General features: G+C 43.9%; 1 protein-coding gene across 1 annotated transcript in view; it reads right to left on the reverse strand.

The window, feature by feature from the left end:
• Positions 1-3,173: 3,173 nt before the first annotated feature.
• Positions 3,174-27,679, reverse strand: part of LOC116317885 (NACHT, LRR and PYD domains-containing protein 3-like) — a 45,301-nt gene continuing 20,795 nt past the window's right edge. The window contains exons 5-9 of the mRNA XM_031736798.2: positions 21,258-23,106; positions 20,741-20,914; positions 9,122-9,295; positions 8,975-9,021; positions 3,174-3,974 (exon numbers count right to left, since the gene is read on the reverse strand). Of these exons, the coding sequence (XP_031592658.2) occupies positions 3,433-3,974; positions 8,975-9,021; positions 9,122-9,295; positions 20,741-20,914; positions 21,258-23,106 (2,786 nt within the window). The 3' untranslated portion in view covers positions 3,174-3,432. The remainder of the gene's footprint in view (positions 3,975-8,974; positions 9,022-9,121; positions 9,296-20,740; positions 20,915-21,257; positions 23,107-27,679) is intronic.

Below are 27,679 nucleotides of genomic sequence, written 5' to 3' on the forward strand. Positions count from 1 at the left end.
GCTGTCATATTGTAAAGTTTGCGGACAACACAGCTGTGGTTGCATGCATCACAAACAATGAGGAGACCGGCTACAGGAAGGAGGTGGAACACTTGGAGGACTGGTGCAGGCAAAACAATCTCTGCTTAAATGAGAAGAAGATGAAGGAGATGATTGTGGACTTCAGGAGGGGAAGACACACACACACGCACCCCTGCACATCAGAGGATCTGCAGTCGAAGTAGTACCCAGCTACAAGTACCTGGGTATGTACCTAGATAGCAACGTCACCTGGAAAAACAACACTTCCAGCCTGATCAGGAAGGCTCACCAGAGGCTCTACTTCCTGAGGAGGTTGAGACATGCAGGAATGGAGAGCTCAGTCCTCATCTCCTTCTACAGATGTTCCCCTCAGGCAGGAGGCTGAGGAGCATTAAATGCAAAACCACCAGACTGAGAAACAGCTTCATTCCAGAAGCTGTGAGACTTCTCAGTGTATAAATGGACAAGAACTGTTATTGTAGCACTTTAATCACTACTGACATTTACTGACACCGTCACTTTATCAATGCTGGCCATCATGCCCTTTGCTGGTAAAGTATTTATTTACACCTACGCTCTATACCCATACTCCATACTGGTATTTAGGTTGTAGCACTCTACTTATCGTATTATTTATCGTATTGTTTTATTACCTTTTATTCTGTTTGTTTAAAAAAAAGAAAATTTATTTATTACTTTTTAAAAATTCAGTTTTTTCATTATTTTGTGTCTTTTCGCTCCGGGATCGTGTGTGCATAATTTCGTTCCACCTCATGTTAACATGTGATGCGAATGACAATAAAGCTCCTTGAATCCTTGAATTCTTGAATGTTTCCAGGAACACAGTTGGGAGGGCTCTTCATTGTGGTGGACTTCAGCGGCATCGTCCTAGAAGAACCTGTTTACTCAAAGAGCAGCACATCACAGCCTCACTGAGGCTTGCCCGTGAAAATTTGAAAGGTAAAGATGAGTTTTGGAAGTCTGTGCTTTGGCCTGATGAGACTATACTGGAACTGTTTGGGCACATGGATGTTGCTTATGTTTGGCGAAGAAAGGGACAGGCCTTCAACCCCAGGAACACAGTTCCCAAAGTTAAACTTATGAATAAACATAAACGTATGAGAATATGCAGAAATCTGCTAGTAGTCTAGGTTTAGGTCATTGCTGGGTCTTCCAACAAGACAATGACCCAAAGCATACATCGAAATTTTGGCCTCAGATGTGTTGTAATAGTGTTTGAGGTGCTACATGTCAATTCATTCAAAAGAAATTTCTGCAGGTGATGAATTTCCCAAATAAACTTTTTTCATCTGCTCCTGTTTTTATAAAATACAAAATCATGACAATATTTAATGTGATATTTAATATTTAATACATACTCCATATCTCTTTGTATTATGTATAAGTATGTATATTTAACTGGTGATTTACCATAGTCTTTTTCAGATTCAACAAGACATTGTGGTGATTTTTATTTATGCAGAACGTTAACAAAGCAAAATACACTGTTTTGTTTTTTGTTTTGTTCTTATGGTCTTCCTAACCTTCCCTGCACAGTTGTTCTTATTTTGAACTATATGTTATTATTGTTCTTGATTTAAAACAAGCGAGTTAGTATATTTGGTTATCTTCATCTGTGGTCCCTGTCATGTCTCCATGTCTCTTTGCTGGTTGTTTCAGGTTAGCCTTGTGTCATGTCTCTCTGTGTGTCTCCAGTCTGGGTCACGGCCTGTGAGTCTGTTTTGTTTCCTCTCTTATTTTGATAGTCCCATCTCGTGGGCGTCCTGTTCTTTCTTAAACTTAATGACAATACAACTGAATTTATTCTAACAGGCATCAAATCAAAACTGACTAAAGTTCCAACCAGAAGTCTTTCATTATCCATCGATAACTCTGCTGCTACACCAGGTTAAGAGTCTTGGTGTCATCCTGGACAGCACTTTTTCCTTCACAGCACATATAAATTATATTTTTATCTTCGTAATATTAACCACCTTCGTTCTTCTCTCGCTCAAAACAGTACTGCCATACTCGTCCATGCTCTTGTCACCTCTCATTTAGATGACTGTACTTCTCTTCTCTGTGGTCTGCCTCATGAATCTCTCCATAAACTGCAGTTAGTTCAAAATACAGCTGCTCGTATTATATCCAGAATTAGATCCACTGAACATATAACAGCTGTTCTTAAACAGCTCCATTGGCTTCCAGTTTCTGCTTCTTACTTTCAAAGCCCTTCATAACCTCGGTCCTCCATATTTATCTGATCTCCTCCGTACGTACTCGCACTCTCGTACACTCCTCTCTTCTTCAGCTTCCCTTCTGTCTGTTCCACCTGCTCGCCTGACTTCCACAGGACTCAGAGCCTTTAGTCGTTCTGCCCGAGACTTTGGATGCACTTCCACCAGATCTCCGGGCTACAAACTCTCTCTCTACTTTTAAATTGTGTCTTCAAACCCATCTTTTCAGGATTGCATACCCTTCGTCATGACACCATCTTTGTCTATTTTTACCTTGTTTAGCTTCTATGCTTGTTCTTTATTTTTCATTTACCTTTATGTTTTTATTTTGTTGTACTAATGTAAGGTGACCTTGATGATCTTTAAAGGCACCTATAAATAAAATGTCCATCCATCCATCCATCCATCCATCCATCCATCCATCCATCTTCTTCCGCTTATCTGGGGCCGGGTCGTGGGGGCACCAGCCCAAGCAGAGAAGCCCAAACCTCCCTCTCCCCAGCCACCTCCTCCAGCTTGTCGGAGGAACACCAAGGCGTTCCCGTAGCAATGGGCCAAACACCCCATACTCCTGGAGCACCATACTATACTAAAATGTATTATTATTATTACTTCCTGTGTTTCATCATTTAGATTCCTTTCAGCCATGTTTCCCAGGTGTGTCCTCTCTGCCCTGATTCCCTCCTGCGTCCTTATTGTCTGAGTGTCCCTCTGGTCTTTGTCACATCATCATCGCACCTGTCCCATGTGTGTGCACTGTTTCTTTGGTTTAGCAACCAGTAGGTTCTCGACTCTAGTTTAGTCCGAGTTTTCTGTTACTTTTGCATTTTGTTCTCTAACTTCCAACAATAAACCCGTCTGAGTGAAGTTCCTCTCTCCGTGTCCTCTGAAAGCTGCCAACCACACGATGACACATGACAAATAATGTGGTTTATTGTATGCTTTGAATCACAGTTTGTAAGCAGAGAGGAGAAAACTGATTTTAAAAAGAGCAATTTTTGATGTTTACAGAATTTATAAAACATGAAGTACAGGTTTTATTATACAAGCAGAACATCACATGATTGTATTAACACTCTGCCATCTGTTAGACCATCCCCACACATACTTCATATGTTCAACATTCAAAATCAAAACCTTTCTGCCAGCAACCGCACATGGAAGACTCGTCCTCCTACAGTGGGCAGAGGGACACTGAAGAACCATGTGACACTAACCAGAACCCAGGGTACACGGGTTTGCTGAAGGTGGTGTGGAAAGTGTAGAGATGGATCGGTGAGCCGGAAGAAATTCTGTAGAAGGTCAGGATACCAGCAGGCCGATCCACATACACCGCTACTCTGTGAGAGATGGAGGAGGAGGAAGAGGAGGGGATGGCTGTTTCTCTGTTATTGTGCCAAACGGAGAAACTTTCATCTTCAGCACACCTCAGACTCCAGGAGTGATCATTCCCTCCAAACCTGCAGTCATAACTGTTTCCTCTCCTTCTGACGCTCCTGTAACTCACTGCTATAAAAACAAATCCTTTCCACTTAACCTCCCAGTAACAGCGACCAGTCAGCCCAGAGGTACATAGCAGCTGAAGCCAGACGTCAAACCTCTCTGGATGAACAGAATAAGGCTGCTTCTCTGTCACTGCTGTCACCTGCCTGTTGTTGTCTGACAGTTTGAGTTTCCTGTTTGCTGTGTTTGCATCCAGTGCAAGTTCACAGAAATCTGAGAGTGGGATAAAAACAAAGCATCATTAACACCAGACTGACAGTGATGTTTAAATAAATACAATCTAACAAGTTATTATTGGGACATAAAGGGACCGACTATGGTCTGGTCATTTTGTAATTTTCTTTTTATTTCTGTTGTTGATGTTAGAAAAGCATCACTGGTTGTGACAAATGGAAAAAAACAGAAAGACTGAAAACTGTGGAGGTTTAATTAAGAGTTAGCTACAAACAATAGTTAAGTACTGTGGTTTTACATGAAGTCAGATCTTACAGGTGTTACGTAGTCGGACTGTTTTGACCAGATCCTGTAAAACTGATCTTTTTGAACCCAAACAAAACGTGATCTCTTCCATTATGTAAACTTCATGCACAATAGTAACCCATTCTTCAGTGGTAGGTGCTTCAACCTTCAGACATTTCCTCGTAATAGCTTTTTTACATAAGCAGACCAAACAGTTTTTATCATTTCTTTTCAACTTTTGTGGTACATCACTCACATTTAAAGGGAATCTTAACACCAAACACATTTTATGTGACTATGGATTTCCTTCCTGTAACCTCTAATAATATGGCATCCCCAGAAGACCACGAGTGGCAAAGTCCACAGCCATGTCCATGGCCCACATGTCTTCTCTGAATCTTCAAACAGAACTCTCTCCATGTATTTGAATCTGTGAAAGTCCACTGAAGCTGGCAGACTTTTCCCAGGTTTCATTTAGTTCAGCCTCCCACTGCTTCCTTTTATAGTCTGTATTCCCTTGTTTAGACACCTGAATTCCAGTATAAAGTCTGGAAAACACAACATTGTGCTGGTCTCATTAATGTCTGGCTTTTTCTAAACCATACTTATTTTGTAAAGCTGCAAAACTGAGAAGTGAATTATAGCATGTGAGCCTCAAATCTGTCGTCACTTTTGTTGGGAACAAAGTCAGAATCGTGGGTGCACCATCTCAACATTCTGTTTGGGTCCCCTACTTTACAAGTACTAATTACACTTTTCAGGGCGTTACATGGACAATCCAGTACAGGGCTTTTCTGAAACCTTCAACTCACCTGGAGTTTACCATCAGCCAGGAGGGCCATAACAGGAATACCTTCACAGCTGCCCCCTCTATTTCTTTCCAGCCGGATGTGTAGGACAGTGAACATATACGCACTAATGGTCTCATCTGGGCAGCGCAGTAATCGTCCCGTCGGTGTGGAAGGCCCTTTCCCCCCTTGTAGTGTTTTATACCTGACCCTGGCTCTCTTCCCACAGATATCTCTAAAGTAGTCTGTCCCATTCTTCAAAGTGTTTTAGCGATCTTGGGAGGCACTGAAAATAATAAAGCATGTGTGGGAGAATGTTCATCCTGATGGACTCTATCCGAGAACTCAAAGTCAAAAAGGGGATTCCACCTTTGAACATCTGACTTTATGTTGAACCTCAAACATTTTAGAACCCCGCAGGGTAACCCCCAAACATTTAATAGACTCATTCTATTCATTCATTCTAGACTCACCCACTTCCAATTATAGTGCATTCTTAGTTCTTTTGATGGGTTAAAGTAAACCTTAGTTTATGTATACTATTAATTTTATACCAAGAATATTAGCCAAATTCTAACATGGTCATCAATTTTGGGAGTGTTTGGGTAGGTTGTGTTAAAGCTAACAGAAGAACATCTGCAAACAAGGCCATTTTCTGCTCTCCTTTAGTAGATGTTACTCCTTTTTTTTCCATTGGTGAGGAGTGGAGGAGCGCAGCATCCTTGTAGTGCTCCTCTGTGTAGGTAGAATGAGTCTGTCAGATCCACACTGATCTTGGTTTATCATATAGTGCTGCCAGTGTGCTGATACTGTATGAGTTCATGCAGAAAAGACTCACAGAATCGAATGCTTTCTCTGCAGCTAAACTTATTAGCAGAGTCACTTCATGATGTGTGGTGTTCTCCTAATACTATCCTGAGTTTGTCTGATAAAACCTGTTTACTTGTTGTGTATTAGGTCTGTTCAATGGTAACTTTATTGTCCCCAATATGAAACTGATTTGCAGTCTGTCCATACACATAGAAACAAAAACAAACAAACAAAAAAGAAGCCCAGAAAGAACAGCCCAAATTTTATCGTCAACACAGTGCAATGGCAACAACAATTACGTCTGGTAATACTGATTCCAATCTCAATTTATAGTCAGTATTTAATACACTTGCAGGTCAGTAATTTCCACAGTCCAATTGATCTTTTCCCTCTCTGGGGATAATAGAAGTGATCGCCTCTCTTTACCGAGTCTCTGTGGCCCCAAAACACGCTGCACCAAAAACTGGTCCACCCCAAGGATCGGGTCCCCCGACCAGTGTTGGGACTAACGCGTTATTAAGTAACGCGTTACAGTAACTACGTTATTATTGTGGTAACGAGCACGGTAACTAGTTATTATGCCAAAACCAGGAACGCGTTACTCGTTACTGGGATTTAGATAGGCTCGTTACTCGTTACTTCGTGTGGTGGCTATCGCGGAGCTTCCACAGATTCAATAACATTAGCAAGTGGTGGAAGCCAGCAGGTGAATGAAGGAAAAGGGAGGCAAGAGGAGAGACCAAGCGGCCGTCCGGTCCGCGTGTCAGGTGAACTGAACTTCAGGTAAGAAGTTATGACCTGCAGTCTATCGGAGTCAGATATAAACCAAGTTTAGGTGGAGTTTATTTTCGGTATGCTGACATTTTCGTATCTGCGTGCTAGCTAGCATGACGGAGTTTCTATACAGCTGGGTGGGTGCTATGTTACTGATGTTGAACTTTATTTTGTTCATACGGTTAATTATTAGAGTTTCCAACCGTCCTGTAAAAAACAGAATCGTCTGGTATTCAGAGAAAATATTATGCGTTTCGTACTGAGGTGAAAAGGAACAGTTTGTCCCGGACTTCAGCTACAATGAAAAAGACACAAAGCTGAAGCTGCACAGCTGCCTCTTCTTCTCTCATTCTCTCCTGTTTCTACTTCAATCACGAAACTGATCAATGATCAGCTGATCGGCTTTTCTCTCTTGTTTGTTTATCGCCCACTTTGCGCCAGAAAGAGGAAACCAGCGGATGTCGCGTTAAACAACAGCAGCACGTTTAAGCTTGATCAGCTGTTGTTAGAATTTATTTAATATTAATTTCTAGTATCAGCTGATGTTTGCTGGAGCCACAGCTGTAAAGCTGCTGGTCATGATATCAGTTTGGTTATCTGGTGAGAGGGAAACATGAAGATGAAACCAGGAGATGTCCTTACTGAATCATCAGAGCTGAACAGGTGATGGAGAAACAGGTTTACCTGTTAGGTGACATGAATGAGTTGAAGGGAAGTTATGAACTGTTTCTGAGAGACAAATAACACCAGGATCCTTTTCTACGTAGCTGACAGCTGGTAACTGTGCAGGGGCGGGTCCAGCAAAGTGTTGCCAGGGGGCCAGGTAGGGCATTAACAGGGAAAGAGGGGGGACAAAGAAATACTTTTCTTTATTATTCTCATTTAAAATGTCTCGCTTTTAAAAAAATAATTATCTGAGTCTTACAACAAACAATTGATAGATTGATACATATATACCATCAGAACAGTGTACATCACTGTCACAACAGTGTTTATTTTCATTCAAAGGCTTTATGATTTTTCCTATAATGGTGGGCGGTCTCTAGTCAAAATGCCGGGACGATTTTTTTGTCCCAGTCCAGCTCTGTATGCAGCTCATCTGCAGTCTGGTGTTACCTACATCTTCCTATTCAGAAGGCAGAATTTCCAAGTTCTGAGTACAATCAAAAGCACCACGACTGCAGTTTTTGTGTTGGATGTAAAAAGCAGGCTAGAATCATGGCGGCGGTCAACGACGGTCCAGGCGTGGGATTTCTCTCGTGGAAATGTGCACATTATTTTTTCCTTTCTATTGGTAGGTGGCACAGTGCACTTGTGGCAAGTAAGCAAGCTAGAAGACTGGCAATCTGGCTGGGTATCCAGTTACGGAAGCAACACATTAACAAGAGAATTCTGAGTAAAACCAAAGTTACTTTCCCTAGTAACTAGTTACTTTGAAAGTAACGAGTAACTTGAAGTAACTGAGTTACTTTTTTAGAGAAGTAACTAGTAATGTAACTAAGTTACTAATTTAAAGTAACTTACCCAACACTGCCCCCGACACAAACAGAGTAACATAGTGTACGCTGTTAAGTGCCCGGAGGATTGCCAGGACTATACATCGGGGAAACCAAACAACCTCTGGCGAAGCGGATGGCACAGCACAGCAGAGCGACCTCGTCAGGCCAGGACTCTGCAGTTTATTTACACCTACAGGCCAGTGGACACTCTTTCAATGATGAGGATGTACACATCCTGGACAGGGAGGAACGCTGGTTTGAGCGTGGAGTCAAGGAGGCCATTTACGTGAAAAGGGAAAGACCATCTCTGAGTCGAGGAGGGGGCCTAAGGGTACATCTGTCACCATCTTACAATGCTGTAATTGCAGCCATTCCCCAACTCTCTGTGAATGGTACTCATGGCCATTGATCAGTGGGCTGTGATCAGTGGTTGTTGATCAATGGTCATGAGATATTGCATAATTATGATGAAGGAACTGACCTCCCAGCCCATTGTTCCTTCAGTGGGCTGGTTTCAGTCATTGTACAAATGTCCTGTTTATAAGGTTGGAAACCTGCAGTCAGCTGAGACTGAAGAAGTCACCTGGATGAGTGACAAAACGTTTCTCCCACTGAAAACGTCCAGATGAACAGAATCAACTTTTGGAGATTTACTTACCTGGATGATTGAGCATGCATCAAGACACTTCCAGCCTTGTGCTACCACGGTGTTGTCACGAGTGACAGATACTATGACGTGAGCAGCTGATGCATCAGTAAACATGTGAACATGTGACATGTCACATGTTCACATGTTTACCGCTGAGTTTTTCACCAATGTAGTGAGAGACATTTAGCAGAAATGTGACTAGTTTGTAATGATGCAGAATAAAAACATGCTTACACTTTTTCAGACCAGGTTTCAGCCTTTGCTCTCCACCATGCTCCAGGCTGCAGGAAGAAATAAAGCCAGAATGAACCTTCAGAAGCTTCCTCGTTATCGAGGATCTTTTTGCAAGAGAGCATGTGAGTTTAACAGTAGACTCCATACCTGAGACTGTCAAGTCTCCACTGTGGATCCTTCAGTCCGGCAGTCAGTAGCTTCACCCCTAGGTCTCCTGGATGGTTGTAGCTCAGGTCCAACTCTCTTAAGTGTGAGGGGTTGGATTTCAGAGCTGAGCCCAGACAGATACAGCCTTCCTCTGAGATCTGACAGCCTGACAGCCTGGACACAACCGGAAATAAAGAATGACATATTATTTCTATTATTATATCTATTATTATTTCATATTAGTATCATTTCTGTTATGGTCAGGCCACATCCAGAGTAATTTGAAAATAATTTTTATGGTCTGTCACTCATCCACCTCATGAAACACATATATTTCCATTGAGTGAGTACAAAACAAGAATTACAAAACTTTGTAATGTCTTCATATGTTGATCATCCTCTCATAACCACTCAGTTTTTAGAAACAGAATGACTGTGTATCTACTTGAACTGTTTTTATGTTATTTCTCCAGGCCTACAGGGGGCGCAGGTTCACACAGTTTGCTATGTTGAGCCAATTAGTTATTAGAAGAATTGTGATAGAAAGTGTTTGCTCATGAGTGAAGCAAGACATGGGGCCTGTCTCAATATGCGTACTTGTGCGTACTTGCGTTCTCGTGTACTGGTGATACGTCATCAGTCGGAGACCAAGTACTGTTCCAATTCAAAGTACGCATCAAGCCGAGAATGCGAAAAATTCCCGGATGTGTTCTCGCTCCGCCTGCTTTATCAAGCATGCATCGGTGGTGACTTGTGTGGACTTGGTACAGCTAAATATCCCAGAATGCATTTCGTCCAAAACTCAAACGCGGCAATGGTGGACGAGTGCGGCTAAAAACTTTTAAATATTACTCTTTCTGGGTCACAAAATAAACTTTTAAGTTATTTTCCAGCGAGAGTGTAGCTGTGTAAGCTTCAAATATCTGCTCGATTTATCAAGATATCATATATTTCCAAATGTGCTCCGACGTTTTCGGAGATGTCTGTGACCCGCCAGCTCCATAGCAGACAACGAGGTCGAGGATCACTAGAGCCGGCGAGAACAGCGGACTCTCGGCAAATCGTTTTTAACCCCTCCCCTGTGCGGTCTTTTCGATACTCAGGTTAAACAAACCCAAACCCCAGCAGCTGTCTATTGTATTGAGTGTCCACTAAAATAAAAATAAAAGTGTTCTAACATCTCACCTGTTTGTTTTTATTAAGGCATACATGTACACTAGTTTTATTAATAGAGATTTCGCTGCTGAGGTTAAACATGATAAATAAGTCACTTAGATCACTTCTAAATGTTAATAGTTGGTTTATTTCAGTGTTTTATTTGTTCCTGAGTAAATCGGTTTGGCTGAGATTAAAGTTAAGCTTCATAACATATTACTCACAGTTAAATTAAGAGGGGACGGCAGTAAAAACTCCGGACCTGTGACATCATCAAGTACGCTGGTGTTCCGATTGTATAAATTGCAAGTCCGTACTTGCATTCTCAGCAAGTCCGTACTCACCGAGAACGCGAGTACGGACTTGCGTACATGAGAATTGAGAAAGGGCCATGGGCTGTGTCCCAATCCAGCGACCGCACGCTTCTAAGTATGCATTTTGAGACCTATTTTGTCACAGCGATGCGACGACGGCTGTCCCAATCCGAAGTGTACTCCAAATGCGCCGTCGATTTCTCCAAATTTGAAGTGTGGTCCGGTGTACACTTCGTGATCCCACATATTCCACAATTCATAGCGCGGCGGTGGGTGTGGATAATTTTGCCGACAAATACGGCAGACGGCTGAAGTGGAGGAGCCGAAGAGTAAACTTTCGAAAGTAAGTACTGAGTATTATGTCACTGATTTATGTACAAATGTTTAATAATGAAGAACATTAAAACACTAGAAAGTGCATTTTCTGAAGAAACTGCAGTGTGAATGCTGAAATCTGACAATCACACAGAAGAAGTTGGAAAATAGCTGAAAATGTTTTAAATGTAAATTAGAAAAAGCTGAGTAATGACAAAATAAAATTTAGAGTCAGAAAACATCTGAATGAATATTAAAAGTTCATATTTTTTGAATCACTGAATGACTAAAATGTGATCCCTCCACTTGGATCCACACAGTTTTAAAGGCTTACATCTCTGAGCTTTGAAAGACACGCTGTTGGAAAGAGAACAACGATGGCTACGTTTTGAGGGTAAAATGATGGCTGTAGAGCAAACACTGTGGACACAGCAGCAGTTGAAAGAGAAGTGTTTAAGATGAATCTTGGCACAGTGAGAGACAGAGCTCGTTAGGCAGGCAGGTGTGAGCCTGGTTGCTATAGTGACTGCACCCAATGGCTCCATACACACGCACACAGACATGCGCCTCACTTTTGCTGCTTAAAATGAACAGAAAAGTCAGCCCGAAACAAATCGTTCCCAAAAGAAAACGACAACTTGTATTGCCATGAGTTGCAGCAATATCCAGTCTACCAAATTCTCAGTTTTCATGCTTGTGGAGTTTATTTTATGGACGTGGTGACAGTGTAAAGACAGCCTGTACTTCTGATTTTCAAACGAACCTTCTGAGCCATTTTAACATTAGAGTCTATGGAGGAGTTGGAGGGAGGAGGCTGTCCATTGGTGACATTTATGAAAGAACCATAACACCTAGTACAATAGTAAACACATTGGATGAAAGAGGGCAGCGATGGCTACGTTTTGAGGGTAAAATCAGACCTGTAGACCAAACGCCGTGGACACAGCAGCAGTTTTAAAAAATATTTTAAGATTAATTTTTTTGCTCCTCTCACTCTAGCAGTTGAGCTGTCTCACTCTAGCCCCAACATTCCGTCCCATACACACCCATTATAAACTCTGAAACGGCTGAAAAAACATCATGAAACTTAAACTGGAACTGAAGAAAAAGTATAATAGATATTGAAAAGATAAATACAAGTTGAATAATTGAATGTCTTGTCTTCGTTTTAAAGATTGAATGGTGGTTCTATGTCAACGTATATGGAAGTAGATACAGTTTAAAGAGGAGTGAGTTGAAGAAGAATTTGAAGGGTCTCCCCATTGAAATACATGGGAAATTTTTGTTGAAAAAAGTTGAATAAAATTAAAAATATAAATGTTAAAAATGAGAAAAGTAGAAGCAGTCATGTCCAAAAGAAGAGGAATCTAACGGTGTTTGAATGGTTTTTCTAAGTTGAACGGTTTTGAAGGAGTTAGATGCCAAAAAACGTACGGAATATATAATAATAAAGATTAGAAGAACAATACTGTGAATGCTTTTACAAGCATTCACACTAATAAAGAGAAACAGAAGAACAATACTGTGAATGCTTTTACAAGCATTCACACTAATAAAGAATAGAAGAACAATACTGTGAATGCTTTACAAGCATTCACACTAATTAGAAGAACAATACTGTGAATGCTTTTCAAGCATTCACACTAATAATAAAATAGAATAAAGATTAGAAGAACAATACTGTGACTGCTTTTCAAGCATTCACACTAATAATAAAATAGAATAAAGATTAGAAGAACAATACTGTGAATGTTTGTCAAGCATTCACACTAATTACTGTTGGCCACATGTCGGCAAAGTTATGTGACATTAGCGACGTTAGTACTTTGTGCGTTAACTTGGTTTTAAAGCCTTTACTTTAAAATATACACCGTTCAATCGTTGACCTTAATCTTACAGAGAATGTGATGATTTTATGGATAATTAAAGTCAGTCATAAATCCACAAACACAACAAGCTGAAAGTCAGTGATGCTGCTCGGTTTGCAGTCCTGAATATCATGGCACAAGCAGGATTCACTGCACTGTTAATGTTAGCTATGTTATATTGCTGCCTCTGTTCGGTGGTGTCGAGCCAAACGGACTTTAACGTGTGTTTGAACGAGCTGACGGTTCACTCGTTAAGCTGAAAGAAAGATGCTTTAATCACAGGAGTCACACATGTGTCCACTGGACCATCTGGGAACTCTTCTTGTTTAGCACTCGTAATAACACAAACACTAAATCCTCCTTCTCTTGTGCTGTTTTGTAGCAGTGTGTACACCTGAGACTGTCACCTGTCTGTCTGTCCTGCACTCTCTCTCTGTTTCTGTCTCTCTGATTGTGGAATAAAAGTATGAACATGTATTTATAAGTTACACTTGTGTTTGAATCCTGCAGCTTATCACACATTTGATTTCCATGTGTGACAACTGCAAGTGTCCAGAGTGAGGACAGACTGAGGGACCCACTGCTGCACATCATCTGTGAGGCTTTGCACCCTGATGATCCACCAGGACAAACTCAGCAGTGTGTGAGGAAGAGGAGGAGGAAGAGCCAGCAGCAGCTGACAGATGGAGAGAATAGACAGACTGTTCCCTGTTTGTGAAGGACTGCTAGGAAAGTTTAACATAACTAATTGTCAGTCCTGAATCAGTCTTATTAGGTAGTGTTCAAATAATGTTATCATCCCAGTGTTTTCAGTGTGGGAGAAAGTACTCAGGGCCTTCAAGTTACACACTATGAAAGGCAGCAACAAGTTTAATATTCAGAAACCTAAAGTATGTATCAGCAGCAGAATGGAGCTAAAAATAAATGTTTGTTTCAGTTCTATGAAGCTTTGAGTATTTTGGATTAGTAGCACTGCTGTGTTTGTTGCATCATATTGCTGTAATTGTTTATATGCTTTATATATTCTGAGGTAAGTTGTTCTATAGTGTTACATCATATTCTATAAGGATGTTATGTGTTTGTATACTTTCTGCCCAGTTTGACCCATTTAGCAGAAGTCAGCCTGTTTAAGGCTCTGATATCTATTCTGTATGACTTAAAGCAGTTATGACATGGTCTGATTTTCTCACCCAATAAAGGAATATTTAATATATCAGTCTACTCTTCATTCTATCAGACACAGTTATCACAGCTCGTACATTTGCTTTTTACACATATATGTAAGCATTGAGCCAAATTTAGTAATGCCAACATATTAAACGAACAATATTTGTCTCTTATATATAATACATCTGTATATACACTGTGACAAAATGAAACAAAACATAACAATCATGTGTTTACAGTAGAGATGGCACGATACCACTTTTTTATGTCCGATACCGATACCGATATCATAAATTTGGATATCTGCCGATACCGATATGAATCCGATATTGTGTTTTTTAATCAATAAAACTGTTTTTTTTAATATCTTGCTGCATTTTGTATAAGTTCATACTCAAGTTTAAATAAACAACAACACTAAAGCTATTCTGTTATACCTGTGTGTAAAAAATACACTGCACCCAAAATATTTCATAGTTCAGCAACACTGATCAATCTAATAAACCTTACCTAACTTAAAACCTAACTTAAACCTGCTCCATCCTCCCTATTCTGGTATTTTAAAGAGTACTTAGCAGAAATATTAAGCAACCTAACTAATAGGGTTGCAAACTCCCAGCAAAAAAAAAAAAAAAAAAAAAAAAAAATAGGGAACCACCCACCCTCCACCTCATGATGCTTAATCGATGTAATCAACTTTAATTTGATGCAGGGTGAAAAAAAATGCACAGAAACAAATTATTTTTCAAGAATAATTAAATAGATTCAAAATCTTTCTTCTACAGAATTGCAGAATTCACAGACGGTACCTTCCCAAAGGAAAAAGTACTATAGCTTACTAGGGTATATAGACTTAAGAGTTACTATATATAGTAATGGACTTCTATACATTTTACATCAGATTAAAACTTTTGGTGTAAGATTCAGATAATTATTTATTAAAAGCTACATATTTTAAATGAGAATAAGAAAGAAAAGTATGTCTTTGTGCCCCTTTTCCTGTTAATGCCCTATCGGCCCCCTGGCTAAACTTTGCTAGATCCGCCCCTGCACAGTTACCAGCCGTCAGCTACGTAGAAAAGGATCCTGATGTAGAAAGTAATATTAAATAAATTCTAACAACAGCTTATCAAGCTTAAACGTGCTGCTGTTGTTCAGCCGCTGGTTTCCTCTTTCTGGCGCGAAGTGGGCCAAAAACAAAGAAGAGAGACGGACTCCCGACAGAAAAGCCGATCAGCTGATCGTTAAGCAGTTTCACGATTGAAGTAGCGGCAGGAAGGTGAGGGAGAGAGACAGGCAGTCGCTCCATATATCGGTTGTTAAGCTTAACATGGGAATGCTTTACAAACATTCAGAGATGAACTTACACACTTGCTTTACTTCTCTCTGGGATCACTTCCTCAGAGATGAAATGCTGGTTGAGGCTACAAATACACACAGCCGCTCTATCACATGATGCACACTGCTCCAACGTGCTACGGTTATGAGCCGAGTTACGCCGTGTTGCAAGTTTTGTGAGATGCTTTTTTTGATATTTAATGGATCGGAGTACATTTTTTATTTTTCACCGATATCCGATCCAGTAATTTAGGTCAGTATCGGACCGATACCGATACGTAATATCGGATCGGTCCATCTCTAGTTTACAGTACCGTGATCTCAGCCGCAGATACTGAACTAATCAAAGTGAGGTCATAAAAAAAATGAGTGAACAAAAAAACATTTTTTCTCCTTCATTTCTGTCAAACAAAGCTGTATGAAACGTTTCTCACGGTTAGTATCATGGCTGCAAGGCAACCTCAGAAGCGTGACGAAGGCTAGACCATCTCATTTCACAAGCCTCTCACATCCGCACTTCTCGTACTTCCTAGTACGCACCGTACGTAGTACATGAACTACGCGTACTCCGAAGTGTGCGGTCGCTGGATTGGGACACAGCCATGATGTGTTCCCTCCAATCTAAAGCCATCCACTCCGTTTAATCCCTTTGAGTGGCAATATAGGTAAGTTTCATTTGTCAGACAGGGTATATGATATTATTGAAGTCATTTGGAAATGTTTTAAGTGTTTTATATGTCAATCGAAAGAAGTCCAATCCAAGCTAATGTTTATGTGACATTTCTGAATTTTGTATCTTTTCAGTTTCACATGTTTTTGAATTTGTCAGGGGTGTCGTGTGTGGAGGCGAGGAAAGGATGACCCAAACGCTGGACTCACGGTGCAGGATGATCGGGGTTTATTGAAAGCAGGCTGGATGAACAGAACACGAACTGAAATGGCTGACTGAGTGGACGACTGACTGAAGAACTGAATGGCTGGCTGACTGATCTGAACATACGACATTAACATCACGAGAACATCAATGACACGACACTGGACTGGTTGAACTGAGGAACATAAATACACAGGCTGAGTGAGGAGTGATTAGAAACTGGTGAGTACACAGCTGAACATAATGAACTAACGATAAATGGGAAGAGGACTGAACATAATGCACATGGACCAAGGTTAACACAATAAAACAGGAAGTGAAACAGGCAGAAGATAAACAATGAGGACGAACTGAAAATACTGGGTCAACGACCCAGAAACCCTGACAGTACCCCCCCCTTCAAAGGCCGGCACCCGACGGCCGAAAGAAAAAACCGAGACAGGGCGGGCGGAGGGGGCCTAGGACGGAGGGACGGAGTCCAAAACAAAGACAGTTCTGGTGGGCAGCCACGCGGCCGGTGACCGAGACGAGACGGTTCTGGTGGGCGGCCACGCGGCCGGTGGCCGAGACTAGACGGTTCAGGTGGGCTGCCACGCGGCCGGTGGCCGAGACTAGACGGTTCAGGTGGGCGGCCACGCGGCCGGCGGCGACGCTGGAGGTGATCTGGTGGGCGGCCGCGAGGAAGACGACGGCGGCCATTGAGGAGGTCCGGTGGGCGGCCGCGAGGAAGACGGCGGCGGCCACTGAGGAGGTCCGGTGGTCGACCACGCTGGCGATGACGTCCAGCTGTTGGCCTGGAAAGTGGCCAGCGATTCCGAGGTGCAGGCTCGGGCGGCGGCGTGGCAGCCGCAGGACCAGGCGAAGCTGAGTCTGGACCAGGCGGAGCAGAAGCCGAGGCCAAGGCTGTGCCAGGCAACTGCATGGGAGCCGGCGGTGATGGAGCAACAGCTGCAGAGTCAATAGGTGCGGAAGCCTCTGGCTTGAGACAGGCAGGGCTAGTAGGCGCAGAGGCCTCTGGCTGGAGACAGGCTGGGCCAGGAGGCGCGGAGGCCCCTGGCTGGAGACAGGCTGGGCCAGGAGGCGCGGAGGCCCCTGGCTGGAGACAGGCTGGGCCAGGAGGCGCGGAGGCCCCTGGCTGGAGACAGGCTGGGCCAGGAGGCGCGGAGGCCCCTGGCTGAGGAGCGGCCGGGCCAGCGGGTGCGGAAACCCCTGGCTGAGGAGCGGCCGGGCCAGCGGGTGCGGAAACCCCTGGCTGCAGACCGGGAGAGCTCACAGCTGGCTCTGGACGCTGTGGCTTCGGGTCCGGGAACTGGAATGGATGGTGAATCAGTGACTGGACTACAGAAGGCTGGGCGACAGAAGGCTGGGCGACAGACTGAACTGACTGGAGGACGGGCGACTGGGGAACAGGGAAAGACTGGAGAGGACGAAACTGGAGGACAGGAGGAGGCTGAGCCATGGAAGACTGGAGGACAGGAGGAGACTGGACTACAGGCTGGACTACTGACTGGAGTGGAGCAGGCTGTACTACTGACTGGAGTGGAGCAGGCTGTACTACTGACTGGAGTGGAGCAGGTGACTGAGCTACAGGTGACTGGAGTGGAGCAGGTGACTGAGCTACAGGTGACTGGACGAGAGCAGGTGACTGAGCTACAGGGGAGTAAACTGGCTGGACCGGGAGCTGAACAGCAGGAGAGTGAACTGGCTGGACTGGGAGCTGAAAAGCAGGAGAGTGAACTGGCTGGACCGGGAGCTGAACGGCAGGAGAGGGAGCTGACTGGGCTGGAGGCTGAACAGCAGGAGAGGGAGCTGAGGGATGAACAGAGGTGGGTGTGGCTGATGACGGAGCTGAGGTGAGTGTGGCTGACGACGGAGCTGAGGTGAGCGTGGCTAATGGCTGAGCTACAGACTGAGCTAGTGACGGAGATAAAGCTACAGCCTGGGCTAGTAAAGCTGGTGCCTGAGCAGGAGAAACCTCAGCTAGCCTAACCAGTGATAATGCGAGGGCGTGAAAGGCTGGATCAGGAGGTGGATGAAGAGGTGAAGTAGCAGATGGAGAGGCTAGCTCTTCCGAGACTCTAGGGAGGTCAGGCTGGGTTCTAGCTGCCTTCAGCCTAGGCGCTGGGACAGGCACGGAGGTGGCTGGACACCAGTCACCCCACCCGAGAAACAGGAGCGGGTGTGGAGGTAGACTGGGTCGCAGCTGCCCTCCTCCTGGGAGCTGGCACAGGTGTGGGTGTAGGGGTTGGCTGATAGGAGTGGAAATAACAACTGGGTGAGTGACACTGACAGGTCTAACGGGTTTTAGTCTGGTCTCTCTGCCATCACTATTTACAGTCTTTGGGGGAGCAGAACAGAAAAAATCCTCCCAGTCCACAGAATCCTCCAGGAGGGAAACATCCCATGAATCAGAGATGGGTTCATCGGTGGTTTTAAATGAGGAATCGAATGAGGGTGGAAAACAGTCACTGGAACTCACCACCGGAATTGCTGGAAATAGTCAATTTTATGGCGTGCGCCGCTTTCTCCGGGAAGAGGAAGCGGGCGGGTACACATCCAAGCCTCTGGCGCGGGAGCCTCTGTTGAGCCGAGGTGGGAGGCGGAGCCGCTGTGCCGTGGCGAGGTTGAAGGTCCGGTGAATGAGGCAGATGGCGTGTGAGCGAGGAGCGGACCCGCGAGAGAGGGAACGGCTGCAGCGGCGTGAAACGTCCACTCTCCGCGGGCGAATGCTCCGGTGCAGGTGAGGCAGCAGGTGGGGAACGCGCGGCATCTCCGAGGCCCGCCCAGAGCCAGGCGAGTTCCTCGAAGATGTGCTCTTGCTCGCAAGAGCCGCTCTTTCCCTTGAGCTTCTCCGTCCAAATGGAGAGCGCTGCCTCCTGCCGCTCAAAAAGGTCCGAGTCCGCTGGGTCAAAAGCTGGTCGTGTCATTCTGTCAGGGGTGTCGTGTGTGGAGGCGAGGAAAGGATGACCCAAACGCTGGACTCACGGTGCAGGATGATCGGGGTTTATTGAAAGCAGGCTGGATGAACAGAACACGAACTGAAATGGCTGACTGAGTGGACGACTGACTGAAGAACTGAATGGCTGGCTGACTGATCTGAACATACGACATTAACATCACGAGAACATCAATGACACGACACTGGACTGGTTGAACTGAGGAACATAAATACACAGGCTGAGTGAGGAGTGATTAGAAACTGGTGAGTACACAGCTGAACATAATGAACTAACGATAAATGGGAAGAGGACTGAACATAATGCACATGGACCAAGGTTAACACAATAAAACAGGAAGTGAAACAGGCAGAAGATAAACAATGAGGACGAACTGAAAATACTGGGTCAACGACCCAGAAACCCTGACAGAATTAAATCCTGTCCAAATACAACGGGTGCCTGTTCCTAGGAGGAAGTGATGCAAGAGTCTCCTGGCTGGCACCTCCATCTTCATCATCTGTTGTCCAGTATATCCACCCTCCCTCCCGTGCATATGCTCAGACCATCTCAGCCTTTCTTCTAATCTGCACCATGCTCCTGGCCTTCAATTCAACCTGCTCTCCTCTATACATATATACACCTGCCCTCTCTTTATATTATCAGCCAGCTCTCCATTTACCTGTCGTAGCTCTACTTCAAAGTCCCAACTCTCACCTCCACACTCCTGACTTTCCTTCTCTCTGACTGCCTCCTAAGATCCCTTCCGTCTTTCCTCTTCCTTTGTCTTTGGCCAACAGTAGCACAGTTTCAGCCAGCACCGTATTGGCCAACAGCACCGTGGCGCATCTCTGAATGCGCCATGGTGCTGTTGGCAGTGTGCGGCCGCAGCACCCGGCCCACGAGGCGTTGGAAAGTGGCAGGGGCTCCGAACGGAAGTGTGACAAACTGTACAGAGTGGAGAAGGCCGTCTTATCTTTGGACTCTGCAGACCAGGCAGTCTGCCAGTAGCCCTTGGTTAAATCCAGTGTGGTGAAAAAGCGAGCACTCCCAGCAGTCATGTCCCGGTTGCCTGCACCTCCAACACGCCTGCCCCGGCGCTCATGTGGCTCCTGGTGAGTGAGGTGTCATGTCTGCACCTACCAGGACATGGGGGGAGAGAGCAGAGGGAATTCTGTCTGTGCCGCGGTGTTGAAGTTCCCCGGAGCCTCCACCTCAGAGCAGTAACGGATCAGCTCCCGGGGACCATCTGTGGCTGCTCTGCTGCCTCAGCCGCACAGAGAAGAATTCCTCCGCCAAAGTCACAGCAGCATCCAAGCCAGCTGGGTGGTGGCAGCGGACCCACCCTGCAGTTTCTGCTGGAAGCCCGGCGATGAATTGTTCCACCACCACCACCTGCTCCACGATGCAAGCCTCCCCTCCAGTGGCCCCAGGTTGCAGCCATGGCACTGCTGCCTTACTGAGCCACCTACTGTAGGCAAATGGCCCGTCCTCTGGCCCCATCTCAGCGCCGATCTCTCCATCCAAACAATGCAGAGAGTCAACTGCTTTTGTCATACATTCAATATATAATAGTTTGGAAAGAAATCGTGATGCGAAGAAACAGTCTTTGCCAAAACAAAATTCAACTTCGACTGAAGTTAAATCTTTACCTGAGAATTTTCAGTGCACAGTGTGGACTTTCCAATCCAGCAGATAGCAGCTTCACTCCTAAATCCTTCAGGTCATTGTTACTCAGGTTCAGCTCTGTCAGACTGGAGACCTGTGAGCTTAGTACCAAAGACAGAGCTTCACAGGTTCTTTCTGACAAATTGCAGTTGCTCAGCCTTGAAATGAATTAACAAAACATTTGTAACATCTTGAGGTATAAAAAAAGAGACCTCCAAAGAGGTTTTACTTGTTCAGATATAAGGATGGTTGATTGCAGGATCAAACAGTTTAATAATGCCACTTTAAATTCCCATGGGAATTTTAGATTCCATTATCTAAAGTTAATAATCTGACCAAAAGATTTAAAACTGTCTATAGTCAAAGTTGATGTTGCTGGTGTTTTAATGTGTTGCCATTGTTTTCACAATTGTCAAATCATGGGTTTTGTTTAGTTTAGCGTTTAGTGAACAGTCCTAGTGTTTTAAGAAATGTTCTAATTCTTGTTATCTATGTACTTACAGAGCTGTTTTCGAGGCTTTGACCACTAGCAAAAGCCTCAGAAGAGCCTCCTCTGAAGCAGAGTACTTCTTCAGGTCAAAAACATGCAGATGTTCTTCTGATGACAGTAAAATGAAGACCAAAGCTGACCACTGAGCTGGGGAAAGTTCATATGTAGAAAGGCTTCCTGAACTTAGATACTGTTGGGTCTCCTCTATTAGAGAACGATCATTTAGTTCATTCAGACAGTGGAGAAGATTGATGCTTCTCTCTGGAGACAGATTCTCACCGAGCTTCTCCTTGATATACTGGATTGTTTTCTGGTTGGTTTTCGACCGACAGTCTGTTTTTTTCAGTAGGCTCTGTAGTTTATCCTGATTGGTCTGCAGAGAAAGACCCAGAAGGAAGCGAAGGAACAAGTCCAGGTGTCCATTTGAACTCTGTAAGGCCCTGTCAATGGAAATTTTGTTGATCTTCTTTGAAGATATTTTACTGAAAAGCAGTCGAAGGTTTTTCAGAGACAGTGGTGGTGAAAGCATCACATTTTTGTTGCTATTTATAAGCGACATCCTCACATAAAGAGCAGCCAGAAACTCCTGAGCGCTCAGATGGACGATGGCTAAACATCTTGTCTTTCCTTTCCTTCCTCGATCTTCTTTGAAGATCTCTGTGAACACTCCTGAGCACACCGAGGCTTCACTGAAATCAATGCCGCTCTCTCTCAGATCCTTCTCATAGAAGATCAGGTTGCCCTTTTCCAGCTGCTCAAAGGCCAGTTTTGCTAATGACTTAATGTATTGAATGCTCTTCTCTGGGCCATACTTTTCCTTTGTCCGATCTATCTGAAACACCAGGAACTCTGCGTACATCTCAGTCAAAGTCCTGGGCAGCTCTCCTCCCTCTCTGGTTTTCAACACATCTTCCAGAACTGTTGCAGTGATCCAGCAGAAGACTGGGATGTGGCACATGATGTGGAGGCTTGCTGTTGTTTTGATATGGCAGATGAGTTTGTCAGCTTGCTCCTTACCTTTGAATCTCTTCCTGAAGTACTCCTCTTTCTGTGGGTCAGTGAACCCTCTGACCTCAGTTGTACTGCTGATAAACTCTCGAGGGATCTGATTGGCTGCTGCAGGCCTTGTGGTTATCCAAATGCGAGCAGAGCGTAGCAGTTTCCCATTGATGAGTTTCCTCAGCAAGACATCTGTTTTAGTTGCCTTTGTTACATCGACAGAGCGAATGTCTTCAGAATGAAGGTCGAGATGAAGGCGGCTCTCATCCAGCCCATCAAACACAAACAGAAGTTTGAATTTACTCTTGTCATAGTTGGTGATTCCTGATGACTGAACATCTGTAAAGATGTAATTCAGAGCGTCCTGTGGGATGCCTACAGTTTCTGGGATGCATTCATGAATGAGCTCTGCCAAACTGAACTTTTCTCCCTTCAGTGGATTCAGCTGACGGAAGGTGAAGGGGAAAATCAGATGCACATCTTGATTGGATCTTTGTTCAGCCCAGTCCAAAACAAACTTGTGAACAAGGAAGGTTTTTCCAATTCCTGCGATTCCATTGGTCATCACTGTTTTGATGGGTCTGTAGTCTCCTGAAGGATGTTTGAACATGTCTGTGGGTCTAATAGATTTCTCTGGTTCTGCTGGCTTCCATGCCTTTTCAATCTGCCGGACCTCATGCTGTGTGTTGATATGTACATCATACCCAGCTGTGATGTACAGCTCTGTGTAGATATCAGCCAGACGCTGTTTATCTTCTGTCCAACCTTCTTGTGCACACGTGAACTTGTCCTGGAAGTTTGATTGAAGCATCTGCTGGTAAAACATGATGGGGCAAGGCTCTGGTACTGGAACCATCACATCTGTATCAAACAAGTAACAAATTATAAACCTGTGTCTACAAATACCCATGTTAATGTTAGAAACACATGAATTTCAGGATGAAATATTGTCTCAAGATAATGCTTCATGCATTTCTTCAGGAAACATTATAACTTTCATAATTGGAAGTTAATGTTTGACTGAAAACATTTACAGAAATACATTTATAACCGCCTTAGAAGCTCAACTTTAGCCATGAGGAGTCAGTAAAAATAAATTCCACTCTGAATATATAGATGAAAAGTTATTCAAGCAGGTTCGTGGTTTATTTTAAAAAGTGTGAGTGTCACGGTGAGTGGAGTGAGCCATGTGAGGAAAATGAAGGAGGATCCAATTGCAGGCACTCGTGAAGGTGTGAAGGTGGTTTATTGAACACAAAACACAGGTAGAAAAATGGCAAACGGAGATTACACTAAACTAGACTGGGAACAACTAAACTTCTAAATACGAACCAGAACACGAACATGAAGGAGGATGGGCAGAGGCAAATGACGATGGAAAGCAGGGAGAACACACAGGTGAGGCACGATAGATACACAGACTACAATGACAGGAGACACGACTTAAATACACTCAGAGGAACACAGGGAGATAACACACAGGTGGGGAACACAGCTGGAAGTAATTAACGAGACAACGGGGGCAAAACTGAATACGTTCACATCAGACACGGACTTAATAATAAATCAATAAATCAACAAAACAGGAAACAAGAAATCACCACACAAAGACGCAGACTAGACACAGAACTAGACCCACACAAAACATGAGAACATAAAACCTGAGAACAAAACCCTAAACCAGAATCACTGAAAAATAGATAAATAATAATAATAATAATGATGATGATGATGATGATGATGATAATAACAATAATAATAATAATAATCAACAAAGCACCAGAGAACAAAACAATCATTCAAAAATAAACCAAAACATAGGAACTAAAAAAGCTGGGTCAAACCGACCCAGAACCGTAACAGTGAGCAGGCTAGACAGTCACCTAGTCTTCAGAACCAGCTTGAAAGGATGACTACCAAAAGCTGCTGACAGTGTTGTGTTGTCAGTCTTCCCGTACAGGAATAATTCATGATTCACTAAGGACTAGATATTACAATCCCTGATAATGCATTGCTTCAAACGGAGACCAAAGACCATTGATCAGTGGTCCTTGATCAGTAGTTGTTGATCAGTGGTCATGAGAATTTGCATAATCATGATGAAGGAACTGACCTCCCAGCCCATTGTTCCTTCAGTGGGCTGGTTTCAGTCATTATGCAAATGTGCTGTTTATAAGACTGGGGAAACCTGCAGTCAGCTGAGACTGAAGAAGTCACCTGGATGAGTGACGAAACATTTCTCCCACTGAAAATGTCCAGATGAACAGAATCAACCTTTGGAGATGTGGTTTTGGTGGTTTCATTGAGCAATAACCTTCAGCTTGTACTGGGGTGGTTTCTGAGTGTGAAGCATCTCAAATGAAGTCAGAGGCCATGGTTCTCAACCAGGAAGGTGGTATCTGTAAGGCCAGATATCACTGAGTGATCCGGCACGTGCTAGCATCTTGCACCATTGCTGTTTTGTGCTGGATTGTCTCGGGGGCAACCTGGGGTCTTGCCTGGTGTGATAGACCCCAGCCTCTATAGATCTTGTGCTCAGAGCTTGTTCCAAAGCTTGTTCCGTCCAGCTTTGTCCAGGTGCTGGTAGGATTTCTGGATGTCAGCCACCTCCTTTATCTGCCGGTGGTACTATTGAACCCCGATCCTTTTGTCCCCATGATAGAACAGAGAAAACCGACTCATAGTGTGTTAAAACATTTATATTTCTTTTTATTCAATCATCTTCTGGAAGAGAGAGACTCCTGCACAGCTCAAACGCCAGTTGCAAGAGCTCTAACATACCATTCAGGGGCCTGTCCTTCCATGATGGTTCCTCCTCTTTTTTGGGTTTCTGCTGCCTGAGGTCTTCACTGATCACACGGTCAGTTGGGGCCATCTTCCTGATGTAATCGTGGATCTTTGTAGTCTCATCCTGGACTGTGTTACTGACATTCATCAGTCCCCGGCCTCCTTCCTTCCACTTAGCGTACAGCCTCAGGTTGCTGGACTTGGGGTGAAACCCTCCATGCATGGTCAGGAGCTTCATTGTCTGTATGTCAGTGGCTTCTATCTCCTCCTTTGGCCAACTTATTATCACAGCAGGGTACCTGATCACGGGCAGGGCGTAGGTGTTGATAGCCCGGATCTTGTTGTTACCATTCAGCTGAGTCCTCAGGACTTGCCTGACCCTCTGCAGGTACTTGGTGGTTGCAGCTTTTCTAGCAGCATACGCCACACCCATACATCATTGAGTTTGTGGTGACAGCTGTTTGGGTCATAGGCCTTCTTGTAACCAATCCAGGCAGTGCACAGGTTGGTCAGCCTAGTCTTGCAGTCTCGGGCAGCTGCTCAGTCTACCAGTAGCTGGTGTTTTGCTCCTCTGCTATTCTTGCCAATCCCCTTCTGTGCCCCACTCATGTATTGAGCTATATGCCTGTTCACCTTAGCTGCTATGATGCCTGAAAGGATCTTCCATGTGGTACTGTTGGGGAGTAACGGAACACATGTACCGACGTTACGTATTTAAAATACAAAATATGAGTAACTGTATTCTGTTACAGTTACCATTTAAAACGGTGATATTCAGAATACAGTTACTTTGTTGAAATAAATAAATTACACGGTGGTCTTTTCCTGTTTCATATGTTAGGCTATGCCCTCTCTATTTTTGGTAATTCCACGCCGGTGGAAACCCAAACAAAACACGCATTAAGAGGCTCTAATGCCTGGGTCTCAATCTCGTGGCCCATGTCACCTCTACCTACAGCCCGCATAATGACGTGAAGAAATATTTTTTAAAATTATTATTCAAAAAATTATTTAGAGTGTTACAGGCATAGCCCTAAAGAATGTAGCCTCATGGGCAGTGTAGCCCAGCTGTAAGTAAGCTATTAAGACTCGACTGTACACTGTGTTCGTGTTTTCCTCCCAAACATTAAGTTCCGTTGGAGCAGCCTTTCAACGCCTCTCTCTGTCTCTCGCTAGCAAAGTTGACCCAGACAACAAAGTAAAGCTAGTTTTCGGCTACGAGCCCGACATGAACCCGATGTATTAGCCAGAGGTCCCTTTACTACGGTTTGGAGACGCGGACCTGTTTTATATACGCGCGGAATAGTTTTCTATACGAGATCGCTGCAAAAAGTGCAGCTTTACCTAATGTCCACCTACTGTTACTCATTTATATTAAGATTTAAACATCTAGTTGGTATTGGTATGGAGAGTAACCTTCAGTAATAGTAATAAATCACACAGCAATAGGACATTCATGTAGTTGTTAAAAGCTTGATAATATATTAAGTAATTCAAAGTATTCCGTTACGTTACTCTCATTGAGTAACATAACATTACAAAATACATTTTGGGGCACGTATTCTGTAATCTAGTGGAATACATTTGAAAAGTAACCTTCCCAACACTGGGTACTGAGGCAGGTTATTGGCCGGTAGTTGGATGGGACCGGTCCCTTCTCGGGGTCTTTGGGGATCAGGACTGTCCCACCTTCAGTTAACCATTCCGGGTGTCTCTCATTGACTAGCAGCTTGTTCATTTGTGCTGCCAGGTGCTCGCGGAGTGTAGTCAGCTTTGTCAGCCAGTAGGCGTGAACCATGTTGGAGCCTGGTGCCGCCCAACTCTCCATACTGGAGACCCTTTCTTGGATGTCTCCCACTGTGATGGTTACTGGTCCCTGTTCAGGGAGGTTACTGTGGTCTGCTCTTAAATCCACTAGCCACTGACCATTGCCGGTATGGGTTTGCTTCCTTCTCCCATATGCTCTTCCAGTATTGCTCCATTTGCTCCAAAAAACTCTCTAACGTATTATTAAAGGCTCTGCAAATATAAAGCTAAATCTTCCTTAATGTCATTAGTAACACTCTGTTGTTTCTCTAGTATGACTGCAGATGTGGGGTGAAGATACTGTTCCTTCTAGTTTGAGTGTGGGCAGAACTTCTGTATTCCTGGGATTTCTTACATAAAAGAGATGTACTTTTATCTTCAGTCTGAGGAAGATGAGCTTGAGATGATGAAAGTCCTGTTCTCCTTCTCTCTATGTGGAAGGGCGTCTCGAGTTTATTTTGATTTTCTTAGGTTAGATTTCAATAATGTTAAGTTCTTGTGCTATTATTTAGTTTTTAGTCTAGGTTATGTTTCCATGTTTGTGAGTCTTTTCCCGTCTTCTGTGTTAGTCCGTCTTCTCCTCATTATCCTCATGTGTTTCTCCCTGCATTCTGTGTTTCCCCAGTCTGTCATGTAGTTCTTATCTGAGTGTTTCATGTTGTCAAGCTTATGTTATCATGTCTACATCTCTCCATGTTTCCTGTTTTTTGGGGGGGTTTTTTTGAAAGTCTTGCATTTCCATGTTCAGTGTGTTTAGGTTCATTTGTTGTCAGCTGTGTCTCCCACTGTTCAGTGTCCGGTCGTCTCTTTGTCTTGTATCACAGCTCTTCAGGTTTCAGGT

Source organism: Oreochromis aureus, linkage group 6 (assembly GCF_013358895.1).
Source record: "Oreochromis aureus strain Israel breed Guangdong linkage group 6, ZZ_aureus, whole genome shotgun sequence".
NCBI lineage: Eukaryota > Metazoa > Chordata > Actinopteri > Cichliformes > Cichlidae > Oreochromis > Oreochromis aureus.